General features: G+C 51.3%; 4 protein-coding genes across 4 annotated transcripts; 3 read left to right on the forward strand and 1 right to left on the reverse strand.

Annotated features, from left to right (window-relative positions):
• Window positions 1-8: 8 nt before the first annotated feature.
• Window positions 9-4,135, forward strand: KVR01_006389 (uncharacterized protein). Its single transcript, XM_044792067.1, has 3 exons — window positions 9-936; window positions 994-1,155; window positions 1,216-4,135. The coding sequence occupies exon 3, from the start codon at window positions 1,270-1,272 to the stop codon at window positions 2,599-2,601; it is 1,332 nt and encodes a 443-aa protein (XP_044645192.1). The 5' UTR covers window positions 9-936; window positions 994-1,155; window positions 1,216-1,269; the 3' UTR covers window positions 2,602-4,135.
• Window positions 4,136-4,809: 674 nt separating this feature from the next.
• On the reverse strand, window positions 4,810-8,708 carry KVR01_005846 (uncharacterized protein; the record flags this gene model as incomplete). Its single annotated transcript, XM_044785349.1, has 3 exons — window positions 7,086-8,708; window positions 5,953-6,968; window positions 4,810-5,885 (listed from the first exon to the last, which is right to left on the reverse strand). Exons 1-3 carry the CDS (start codon window positions 7,394-7,396, stop codon window positions 4,810-4,812), a joined length of 2,403 nt encoding a protein of 800 aa, XP_044644649.1. The 5' UTR covers window positions 7,397-8,708.
• A 495-nt stretch (window positions 8,709-9,203) lies between these two features.
• Window positions 9,204-9,640, forward strand: KVR01_006235 (uncharacterized protein; the record flags this gene model as incomplete). Its single annotated transcript, XM_044791137.1, is given in 2 exon segments — window positions 9,204-9,504; window positions 9,522-9,640. The coding sequence occupies 2 exon segments, from the start codon at window positions 9,204-9,206 to the stop codon at window positions 9,638-9,640; spliced, it is 420 nt and encodes a 139-aa protein (XP_044645038.1).
• A 1,618-nt stretch (window positions 9,641-11,258) lies between these two features.
• Window positions 11,259-12,844, forward strand: KVR01_006080 (uncharacterized protein; the record flags this gene model as incomplete). The annotated part of the gene is made up of 4 exons (XM_044784962.1): window positions 11,259-11,343; window positions 11,402-12,105; window positions 12,186-12,613; window positions 12,679-12,844. 4 exons carry the CDS (start codon window positions 11,259-11,261, stop codon window positions 12,842-12,844), a joined length of 1,383 nt encoding a protein of 460 aa, XP_044644883.1.
• Between the last annotated feature and the right edge of the window lie 17 nt (window positions 12,845-12,861).

Below are 12,861 nucleotides of genomic sequence, written 5' to 3' on the forward strand. Positions count from 1 at the left end.
CGTGTGTAGAACATACGGTCCGTCTGTGGAGCCCTGGAAGATTCTCTGGATCCCGCTGCGCCAAGCCCCTGAGCCCACTGCCCGAACCCACGCAGCTTAAAAACATCGACACTGTCCGGGATGTGTTACCGATTAACCTCGGGACGATGTCGATATAGTTGAGCCTCAAGATTCGGCCACAACTACATGCCTGCATCATCCTTGATCGTCAATAACTTTTGTCAAATATTTCAACTTCATCAACGGATAGCAGCATGCAGGGGCCAAGTTTGTATCGGCAGCCCCTGACATCCAACCGCCACTGTCTTGACCAACAATCCCTACATTTTACCGAGGGCTCTGCGTACTCGGCGTGTCATTTGTTTGACGGCGCACACGGCCGTACGCCTCTTGGGTCGATATACCCAATTACGAATCTCACCGTTGCCCTTACGGTGGCAAATCTTCCATTTTCGCACCATCAATACAGCCTGTCTCTATAAAGTCATTTGAAGCAATTGTGAGCTCATCTCCGAAAGCGCTCGTGAGCAGCCCATCGACTCGTAGCTGGAGTCCAGTGGATCTGAGCATTTGGTGGATACTCAAGTATGGACTGCCTAAGTAGGTATCCGGTGGATGTCAGTTCTCATCATTACATGTTGAACAACCGGCAGCGGGCAGGGCGTGTGAATCTTCGATTTGTCCCTATCGGCGCCTAGTGCCGCCGGCGACGGTCCACATTACGTCCCAATCCCGCGGGCTGGATCCACCCACGACAGCATAGTGGCGAGACCCGAGGCCGAGAGAGGATCTGAAAATGTGGCACCATATGGGACCGCAGGGCGTGTTGTTGGTGATGAAATAGCACCTTTCCCCCCAGGGAGGCTTTTCATTTCGGGGAAATGGCTGAAACAACGAGGCTCGCGCATCCGCCATACCACCCAGTCTTGAGACCTTGTACGAGTCGATGAGCCCCCGAAAATGCATGGCGAGGCAGAGCTGACGAGGGAGAAGACCCAAGACGAGCGTGGTGCAGCCGTCCCGTCCGTTGAGCATGAGGCGCAGTCGACACAGTCGGACACCGATAGCGATGGCCGGCGATCATCATCACAGGACGATGTCGTCCCCGTGAACTTCCAGCCCGGAGAGCCTGCAAACCCACACAACTGGTCCACGGTGAGTGCCAACACCCAAAACTCTCAGGAGGTGTCCTATCTGACGGTGTGAGGGTCTCAGGCCAAAAAGTATTACATCCCAATTGTCGGCACCCTACTCTCAATCAACTCCACAATGGGCTCAGCCACAGCCGCGAACGAAGTCCCCGCGCTGAAGGAAGCCTTCCATTTTCCTGATGGCCCGCAGTCCATGCTCCCAGCTACGACATACCTTATCGGGTTTATCCTGGGTCCTCTCTTCTTTGCACCGCTGAGTGAGCAATACGGCCGCAGACCTGTCCTCGTCTCCACGCTATGTCTTTACATCATCTTCACGATGGGCACCGCGCTCTCCCCCAACTGGGCAGCCTTCCTGATTTTCAGGTTCCTGAGTGGCACTTTTGCAGCACCGCCGATGAGCGTGACAGGAGGTTCCATCGCCGATGTCTTCGACGAAAAGATTGCCAGGGGAAGAGCAAACATGCTATGGTCCTCTGCTACCCTTCTGGGCCCTCTTGCCGGCCCTGTGATTGCCGGCTACACCTACCAGTATTCATGGAGATGGGCCTTCTGGGCTTCCATGGCGTTCGCTGGCATCTGCCTCATCGCTCTAGTCTTCCAGCCGGAAACACTCGCTACCAAGATCCTGCGGGACCGCGCTGCCAAGCTGAACAAGGAGAAGGGATCCGAGAGGTACATCGCACCCGCCGACATGGACAGGCCTGGACTGCTGGTCACGCTCAAGATTACCACCACGAGACCGCTGTACCTGCTCTGCACGGAGATGCTTGTCGCACTGACGTGTGTCTATATGGCCTTTGTGTATGCTGTCTTCTACATGCTGCTAAAGATATTTCCCAACATCTTCCACGGCATCTACGGCTTCACACCCGGCGAGTCCGGTCTCGCATTCGTGATGATGTTCGGAGGATCGGTCATATCCAACGTCGTTGGGTACTTCTACGATATTTATGCCCAGGTCCTCATTCGGAAACACCCGAACAAGCACGCTGAGTACCTCCGCCTGCCGCTAGCATGCGTCGGCGGCCCGGCTTTCGTCATCTCTTTGTTCTGGCTGGGATGGACATCACGACCATCAATCCATTGGATCGTTCCGCTGTTGTCCATGCTTCCATATGGTTTTGGCTACCAATGTATCTTTATGGCAATGATCAACTACACGGCCGACGCGTACGGCATCTTCGCTTCGTCGGCCCTGGCAGCATTGGCTGCGTGTCGGAGTATCGCAGGTGCGGTCATCCCCTTGGCCGTTGACAACATGCTGGACACGCTGGGAATCGCGTGGTCTTGCAGCGTCCTGGCCCTGATCAGCTGTGCTTTGACTCTTGTCCCGTTCGGCTTCATTATCTGGGGCGAGAAGATTCGGGCTGCGAGCAACTTCAGCAAGAAGTTGCAGAATGCACCGCATCCCGAGCTGGAGTTGACGAGGAGCGTGTCAATTGTTTGATTTTGGAAAGAGCGAACTTGACAGTTAATGATCATGAAAAGTGTTAAGGAGCAGTAATTGTGATTTGTCAACGAGCTCCCGGCGTACCACGGAGGTTTTATACTGTATATAAGTAATGCATATGTCTTGCACATGAAAAAAATGACATCTGTTTATTCTTCATACTCTTATTATGGTGTTACTCTTGCACTATCTTCCCAAACGCACGATGGTTTCGTGCCATTGTGTCGAACAGCCACACAATCGCCTCGCTACTGCAGCGGGCTTTCCAGGAAAGGGGTATTTTGGTGTATTCCGGCATTCTGATCCCGAGTGTCTCAACGAGCGTAGGAAAGCTGAGGAGACCCGCCCACAGCAAAGGCATAATATGAAACGACTTCTCCAGGATCGGTCCATCCCAATGATAGCAGTTGCCAGCAGTGCGGTGTGACAAGAAAACGGTGTTGCCTCACTCCACTGGCAGGCTTGATGTCCTTTCTACCTCTAGCAAGTCATTAAGCTCGAGTCGGTAGGGTATTCTTGTGCAAAAGTATAGATGTGAATGGAGACGTGAAGCGAAATTTCATCTATGGTTTTCAATAGAGCTTGAAATTGTGAGCAAACATTAGCCTGATACTTGTTCGAGGTAAAATTGTAGAGTACTGTTCCTTGTACTAGGGAAAGACTGCATTACATGGGACAAATTAATGTAAGTATTAACAAGAAGATACAGAAAAACCAGTGTACTCCAGCCTCTACAAGCAATACTAGTTGGAACTATCAGTTCTGAGGTCAGCAGCTCTACTAGTAGTCAGACATTACGCATAGATTCCAAGCAGGCACCAGGGGTAAGAGAAAGATCATACAAGTAAGGTAAGGACGACTCGACGACTCATGTCCTCGAAGTTTCTATTTACCAAAGTCTTGCAAAATTCCCAGGCAACGGACACGCTGAAAAGGAGCTCAGCACATGAAACAGTCGCCCACAACACTGGGAACCAGATTCCCTGTTCACACAAGTCAACGGGCCCGGGATTCATGGGGGACCAGAAAAGTGCTATTATGATCCCATGTGCTAAGACAGCAAAGAGGGTTGGTTCTGCTGACACCTGTCTGATGGACAGAAATAAGCTTCTTGCAGTGAGGTCTGGTGTTTCCATTAATTGCTCGCTCTGTTGCGTGCTTGAAGTAGAAGCAAGAAGGTTTCTGTACTGACTCTTGGCACGCTTTTTGTCGTCCACGCCGGCGTCTAGTATGCTAGACGTTGCGGGCTGAGGCTGATTCCATGATACTTGGTACCGATATCCCCCTATGTTTTGAGGTTGAGCGTTTCGGAAGCGAGTTCCATCCATGTTTTACTCGTCACCTGCGGAACTGGTCTGGAATTGTGCTTGGTTGAATCTAGAGCGTGGATATTGAATTGAAGAAGAAAGAGATGGAAACAAAGTGGCACGGCCACCAAGGGCCAGTGTGGAATTTTATGCACATGATAGGCAGACGTCATTCCTGCACACAGCCCCAAATTGTCGAATGTTGGGAACAAATGTGGTAAGCCACGTATCTGGATGTTGCTTGGCGGATACTCAAAGGGCACCGTGACCTAGGCAACCTCAGCGGACAACACACCAAAACCTCTCCAAGATAGGATACATGTGTCTAAGGAGAGATCTAATTGGTTTTGTTTCTATTCCGTATAGGTCCGAACCTTTGAACCTACACGCGGCTTTGTCATACAGTGGTAAACGCCCAAAAACCCGGCGTCGAACTACCTTCTTCAAATATCTGATTAGCATTCAAATGTAGTCAACACTGCTGTCGGTAATCCTAGACTTGCGGTGCCTTGTTGTGAGCACAAAGCAATCGTAGTTGAAGTTGTCCACCCTGGTATGGTACTGTCCTACCAGACATAAATCGGTGGATGGCCCTGCAAGCGAATCTCATTCGATTCAGCAGCTACCCCAACAGTGCCATCGCCAACATTTGATCGACGGACGCTTTCTGCACCATTGCTAACCCAAATTTTGCATGGCTTCGAGAAGGTTATATTATCAAGCGCAGGTCCAGTCCGGACGAACGGCGTATTGGGACGCCCTTATTTGCACACTAGCCGCGGGAATTCTGGCATATTGCCATGGTAAATATAAGAAGGCCTGAGAAAAATTCATATTTGTCTTTGGACCTTCGGATCGTTTTATAGAACCAATGTTTCCTTCATTCAGAGATAGTCAATCAGTTGATAATAATGACCGGTATTGTAGTGATGAATGAGCGTTCTTGTTTGTGCGCCTGCGATCTCACCCCGGTGCCCAGGGGTGTGAGATGTCTCGTAGAAAACAACACATCAAGTGCGTCGTTCCCGAACCTCCTCCTCGCCTCGTCCATACTCCAGCCCTGCTTCTTGGCGATCTGACCTAGGCGGAAGACAAACTCCTTTATCTCACGCGCATAGGACTGCCGCACATAGTCTATCATTGGCTGGCCCCGAACCTTGAAACTGTACCAGTCCTTGGCCCAGTGGGGCCGCGTTGTGAGATACTCCCCTCGCGAGTCTTTCAAGTTCATCCAGTGGTCGAGGACTTCCTGGGCGTAATCCTGCCACAGCCTCCCTCGCATATTCTCCAGCGTCTGGATCCCGATACATGCACTCCCGAGTGTGTGGCCACGGTATGGTGCCATGATCACCTGTGATGGACCTGTGATGCGCATCGAGAGTGGCAGGCGTTGGGGGCATGTGTCTTGGTACTTGTAGGCAGTGAGAATGGCAGCCCACCACGCGCGCTGCACATTGCTGAAGTCAATCTCGTTTCTGAACCTAGTTTCAGAGAGAGGTATTCCAGACATCGGAAGTAGCGGGATTTCCATCTCCGTGTCCAGGCCCCCGATGCTTGGGGATGCGCGACTGAAGTGCAATGCGTTGGGTAGCTTAGTCTTGACGGCTGGCTGTTGATCTGTAATGTCAGGCATGCCGTAGAATGAGAAAGTGGACATCAAGGTGACCTGTGCCCAAGGAAGTCTGTGTTGTAAATACTGAACGGCTTGAGATACTTGCAAAATCCGGGCCAACACGGTCTGGAACCATTGCAAGATAACTTGGGCGTCCCTTGGATACTCAACCTCGCCCTCTGGATCATCTGTTATCGACCAGCAATTGACCCATACCTTGGAAGTGTAAGGAAACCAGAACCATTCCGCGTGGAATTTGTTTCGGGCCTTGTCTTCAAAAGCGGCTTGTGCCTTGGCGCGCTGCTCCTCCGTCATATGTGTTTCTGGTCGAAGACCGGGCGGCAATTGGTCGATCCTGATTTCTGCTACGTATTAATAGCTGTTTCAAGTGATTAGAAAAGATTTTGACAGAAGAAATGTAATCCCTACCTGGTGGGGGCGGGATTGCTTCGGTTATGTGTAGCTTCTGCGGCCTCATGACTGCGTAGGCCATTGGGTTCAGCTCGAAGGTGATGTGAGTGACGATTCCAAGCAGTCCAAAGCAGCCGCTTGCAGCCTTCATACCCTCAGGGTCTGTGTCCTTGCTGAGCTTCTGGATGGATCCATTTACATCGATGTATTCGATTGTGTGCACAAGATCACTGAGGGTTGGATGGATTCGGCCTGCTCCATGACTTATCGTAGCGTTGGATCCGCCAAGCGTAATATCTCCCATGCTGACGTTCATGGGCATCGTAGATGCAAGTTTCCCTTTCTGAGCATTACACCAGCGTCTCAACTGTTCATTCGTGACCGCTGCGCCCACACGGACTAGACGGCTCCACCCAGCCCTAGGTGGTCCCTGGAAGGTGATCGTGTTGAGTTCAGTTGGAGATTCGCCTTGTTCCGAGACAGAAAGACATGAAGTGTTCGGGGGCACAGGAGCCTTGTGATCATCCGAGATGGAGATCATAATTTGTGCCTGTCTCCCAAGCATTGGTGACCAGGAGTGTCCATAACCCGCCGCGCGAACATTTAAGTCAAACGCCTTCGCATGCTTTACAATCTCCTGGACTCCGTAAGACGTCGTCGGGAAGCAGGTGATCTGGGGAACGTTCTCGGCAGAGTGACGCCCGCCTTCGAATTCCTTGTTGAAGAACACAGGAACCTTCTGCTTGTGATCTGAATCGTCATATATAGCGAAGTCTGGTTGAGAACTGATCCAATTCTGGACTTCATCCGCTGGGGACTTGGCTTCATTGGCAAGTTGATCGCAATGTCCACCTGCAGGTGAGTGACCTCTCGCAGTCGGCTGCTCCGAATGAATGAAGTTATCTAGCTGCGAGTCAAGTCCATCAACCATTTCGATTGCACCGGATGAGAGTCCGATGTGAAAGTCTTGACCAACACTGGAAGCTGGCTCTGCGTCAATAACGAACCTGTTGAGGAGTCGCTGTTCCTCGCCACTGTACATTGTTAGGACCTGAGAGTATGACAGTTCGGTTGTCGAATCCTTGAAAACCCGGATCATTCGGCGTATTACGTCTTCCTCAGACGGTGTCCTGATGCAGTCGGTTGCGTACTCATCTAGCAAATCAGCGAGGCCCGGAAGCTGTTCTTCGTTGAGGTTTGTGTCACCACGAATGAATTTGACCAGCTCGGAGAGGCGCTGATCAGAGGGCAAATGTAGTATGTTGGATGGAGATTGGAAACCCATCTTTGAAAATGGTGTATGAGATTGAAGATCTCGAGATCGTGTAGATTCTATTTTGAATTGGGTGTCGTGGTAAGAGGTGTAGGAAACCACTCGAGTGGTGAGCGGCTCGTTTAAGTACCTAGGTATTGTGCTCATGAAAGCTTTAGACGCAGCATGTGATTTGCACCTGATATACATCCCCGAGTCACCGCCCAGCCAATCTGAGGCTCACACCACACCAGGCCTAGTCGATCATGTTCCCGTCGGTCTTTGACATCCTCCACTTTTATTTCCAATCAAGAAGCTCAAGACCTTCTGTGCGCGGGAAGTAGTGTCAAATGAAGGCTAGGGGATTCTGTCAATGTCCCGCACGTGCTGAGTTATCAGCCCATCTCGAACGTCAAAGAAATTGGTGTGTTGATTTATATCACTTGCTGTCGGAGTTATGGCGCACGGTATGATTCCTTAGGGAATACTAGGAGTGAATTGCTTGGTTACTAGCAGGTCTTTGTGCGTGAAAAAGAGCTACTATGGCGCGCTCTGCTAATCCAACGCTTGGCTGCTGTCAGAGCGGTCTCATGAAGATCTTCCTTCAACATGTGTTAGTCATCGCTTTGCTTGCTAACGGTGTTTTTGGTGTTTTGAACCCAAATTTGAAAGAGGAACCCGCTGTCGATGGAAGAAGTTGTCCGAACTCTGCGCGTGCCTGTGTTTCTGAGAAACTCGATGAAATGTCACGGTGTAGTTACAACTTGACTGGTGAAGTTAGTATGCAACTCTTGAACAGCTTGGAGCGAGGTACCACAACGTAGACCCGTCGAAAAACACCGCAATGGGCTTTCAGCTGCTACGAAGTAACTCATCGCATCAAACCACTCCTGTGGGTTATTAGCAGCAAGAAAAACGAAGCCGTTGCTGCTGGTAGAACATAGCGCAAATTGCGAGCGACAGCTTCACGTACTGTGTAGTCGACAGCCACCGTAAGCCCAGTCCGAGTCTATTACCGATTAAATCCGTTCAAATGCTTGTGGCTTTACGACCCACAATTATCTTCGCCGTGCTTGGTGGGTACCAATATTGACGGAGGAAAAGCTACCCTACCTACCCTTGTAGGGTAAGGCCAGGGCACTGTGCAAAGTGCCTCTCATCGCGTTTGCACGGCGTCAGAGGATACCTGGCGAGGATTTTTTCGTGATGGCAAAGTCATGATGAATCACCAAACAAACTTGGACCAGATAGTGGAGGATAGACCGCCACAAGTCCGCTCTGCCGTGGTTGATCTATGATGGAGCTTCGCAGAGCGGCTGCAGGCTGAGTAAGGCGGGAAGTACTGTACCGGCCCGTAATGCGCATAAGATTCTGGAATGCGAAAGACCCAAAGCAAAGGACCAGAAGATGTAAACTGGTGGAGAACATCGTGGCCACAACATATATACAGGATGGAGGCTTTTCACAACAAATAACGTGAAGCCTTTTGATTCCGCCAGCACAGCAACAGAGCACTCTGAGCAAATGATTTTATCAATAACTAGGGTACCGCTCCTGCTCGGCGGTTTCACGTTGCGGCGTTCCATTTATAGTCCGCGAACAAGCTGAAAGTCAGCCTGCCTAAGCCCCAGCTGAGCCATCTCGTCCCACTGTATTTTCACCGCCCAATGTCAGGCTCGGCACCTAATAAGGACAGGATCTGCGTATCAGAATTCCCAATTATGCGGAGCCCCACAATAAGAAGGCCAGGGATCAGAATCCATGGCCAGCTATTGAAGTTCATTCAACATGTTCGCGTCTCCCTCCCCCTTTTCATACAAAAGTCCACAATTCCTGGGCTTGATACGGTGAACGACCATAGCCGACTACTAGTACGCTATCTGAACACCTAGGTAGCCTTGCGGGATATTCGGACTCTATACGGTCTATACAGCTGCGCAGGTACTTTCGGAAGTCGTACAGCGCAGCCAGGCCGGTCATCGCGGTGGGCAAGCGCCGAAAAAAGTCCATATACAAAATGGCAAGCTCGGATCTTCAAAACAGCTATGGGCCCGAGATGGCCCCTAACGGCCACGACCTCCCCCAGACCGTGGCAGTCGATGGTCTCGAAGCGTTACCACCGAGCCAACAGTACGCGTTAGCACCGCCGTACAACGTTCAGTCCTCAAAGAACAACGGGTATAACTCGCCACATGCTGAACAGCCTGACGAAACAGGGAGGAGGAAGAAGCGAGTCGCCGGCCTACCCATCGTCGCATTCTGGGGTATCATCATAGGGTTGGTGCTCATCTTGGCGATAGGACTAGGAGTTGGACTCGGTGTGGGGCTCAGCCAGCGAGACAGCAGTGGAGGGAGTCCTGCAACGGCAGAGGCGACTACCAGCGCGGGCGCAGATTCCGCCACAACGTCTGCCGCATCATTAACGCCGTCGGGTACAACCGCGAGTACCAGTAGTACGACGAGGTCGACGACGACCTCTGCTACATCTGCGATTGCGACGGCGAGGAATGTGGAGATTTGCAACCAGGCGTCTCTGGCCTCTGACTGCACGAATCTTACTGTGCCAGTGAACACGTGCAGTATGTTCTCATGCAGCTCTGGACAATTGCAAGTTGTGCCTGGTCAACGAATGTTATTGCTAACGTTGGATTTATAAGTCAACTTTCCATCAGATTACAACGACAGCGTTAGTTCGGTGGATACAGGAGGTCCTGAATGTTATTTCTATACGTGCGCTCCTCTACCCAGTTACTGTTTCTATCTGTTGCTTGGCTAACATGATAATCTGGCAATTTAGCGACGCGACGTGTACAGGGGATCGTTGGAATGCGAGTGGTACAAACTATCTCATCCCCGGGAAGTTCAACGATAAATTCAGCTCGGTGGCTTGCTTTGTCTAAAGTGAATAAAAATCATAATAATGTGTGTCGACACCACGTCATGAAAGATGAAGACAGCAGAGCGACTAGAGTACGAAGAGATGAGGAACGCCGGCTCCACTTATTATATCAATTGATACAAAGGCTCGGTCACCAAAACAACATCCAAAACGCTGCAAGTGTACGCGCAAGCCAACCTTGGAAATAATGCGCCATGCTGACGCAGATGGTGTCTTCGGGTCTGTCTCTCGTCCATCCACTGTATGAAGGCGCCACATACCGAGGTACGTTTCATATGTCTGGGGATTAGAAACGAAACCACTTCGATCAGGTCACCCTCTCTCGTCAACTTTTATGATATATGAAATCTGACAAGAAGCAACAGTACTGGAGAAATTCTGATGTCAACTAATGTGAAAGGGTCGACAAGTTTTGCAGGAATCTGAAGGCCAGGGGAAGCTTCATGACGCATGGAACGACTGGGTTTCAGGTCAACTAAAAGTTCGTCCCGGGAGTCAAACAAAAGGACTGCAATGGCAATTTTATACTTCATTGTGTCTTGGGTACGGCTAACTGAAAACGAAGAATCGTGCTGCCTAGATTTTAGAATCTGTTGAATCCATAATTATGTGGAGCAGTCTATTTCATGATTGCTAACGAAACCATGCCTCGGCAGGTTCCTCGAACCCTGGAAGTGACCCATCAACTAAAATTCCCTTGCCCGTAAAGGGGATGAGAACCACCCACCATCGAGCGCATGCTGGTTTCTACGTTGCTCCGCACTCGAGCCGTGGCGAGAGCGATCACATGCAGACTTTGCTGGGTGGGTCGCAAGCGCTTGGAATCAATGGCGAGGACCAAATTGATAGGCCGGGCTGCTTACGCTGCGCGAATCAATTCCGAATGGTATAAATGCCGATAAGCACACCTCGATCTGTCAGCACAAGAAAAGTCCTGTCTTTAGCTGTCTTCATACTTCAGTCATCATCCAGAACTTGGCTCGAATGCCGGTATTCGGGATGGCTACCACGAAGTCGTTCGAACTCGATGGGGTTGGACTCGGTATGCTGCTATCGGCGAGAAGCCTGGCCAGCCTCTTTGGAATATGGTTCGCTTATCGAGTAGCCATCGCTTTGTACAACATCTCCCCTCTTCATCCTCTTTATCGCTTCCCAGGCCCCAAATTGGCTGCGATGGGATTCTTCTACGAAGGATACTACGACTGGATCCTGGCTGGTCGCTACGGCCATGAGATCCGACGAATGCACGAAGAATACGGTACCGTATTGAGTCCAAGGTGGCCAAAACGTCTTTCATCACTGACCGATCGAAAAAGGCCCGATAGTGAGGATCAATCCCGAAGAGCTGCACTGCGACGACCCCAGGTTCGTCGACGAGATCTACGCCATGGGCAACAGGAAGCGCGACAAGTGGCAGCACTTCCTGAACACAGGCGCCACGGGCCCCATCCTCCTCGGCGGATTCTCAACCGTGTCGCACGAGCTGCACCGGACACGGAGGCTGCCTATGAATAAGTTCTTCTCCCGCGGCCAGATGCTGAAGCTCGAAGGCGAGGTCCACGACTTCACGCAGCGAACATGCGACAAGCTGCTCCGCACACGGGGCGTGTTCGATATCAAGGAGGCTTTCAACTGCTACACGGCTGATATCATCTCGCAATATTCGTTTGGCGAGCCGATGGGCTTCGTAGACCAGGACGGATGGCTGCCGAACTTTGGCAGCTGGGCAAAGAGCTTTTTCAACAGCGCTTACATGATGCGCCACTTGGCGCCTGCGAGGGCTGCGGTTGCTGTTGCGCCGTATTTTGCGAATTACATGGGTGAGGATATGAAGAACCTGATGTACCAGTTGCAGGTGGTCATACCTGGGCACATTCAGAAGGCCATCGACAACAAGGAGAATGGGAGGATTTTCGCCGACCTGATGGCCAACGACCAATTACCAGAGCAAGAGAAGTCTATAGATCGCCTCTCTGGAGAAGGATTCAATCTCTTGCTTGCTGGTACAGAGACAACTGCTGTATGTACTCCCCCTCTCCCCCAGGCTCCTCGCATGTTTGACACAATGTATACTTAAGTACTGACAACGGTACTCCTTAGGCATCCCTCGCTTGCATAACCTACTACCTCCTCTCCCAACCTGAAACCCTGGCCCGCCTGCAAGACTCCCTAAAAGGCGCTGACCCGCTAAACCTCAAGTGGACAGACCTCGAACAGCGGCCATACCTCTGGGCCGTGATCCACGAGACCCTCCGCCTGATGCCCGGAATCGCACACCGATCCTCCCGGATCGCGCGCGACGAGGACTTGGTCTACAAGAGTGAGGACGGCAAGACCGTCTGGGTTATACCGCGCGGCACACCCTTAAGCATGACCTCCATCATCCAGCACACGAATGAGAGCTTGTTCCCGGACCCCAAGGAGTTCATCCCGGAGCGGTTCCTGCTAGAGGACGGGCGGCAGAATTATGCGCTTGAAAAGCATCTCATCTCGTTTGGAAAGGGGAGTCGGGCTTGTCTTGGCAAGGAGTGAGTGACTTAGATAATGTCAATGTGTTTTGGACTCATTCAGCTGACCATTGATTCTAATTTAGCCTGGCATATTGCGAGCTCTACCTCCTCACGGCCGCTTTGGTCCTGCGAGTCCTGCCACGGGCGCGGTTGGTGGACACGACCATCGAGGACATCGAGTACGACCACGACGCGATCGTGCCTCAGCCAAAGAATGGCTCGGTCAAGGTTCAGGTCGAGATCTATTAGAAGGGCGGCGTACCTAG

The sequence above is a fragment of the Diaporthe batatas genome (genome assembly GCF_019321695.1).
Source record: "Diaporthe batatas strain CRI 302-4 chromosome Unknown Contig00006, whole genome shotgun sequence".
In the NCBI taxonomy this organism is placed as follows: Eukaryota; Fungi; Ascomycota; class Sordariomycetes; order Diaporthales; family Diaporthaceae; genus Diaporthe; species Diaporthe batatas.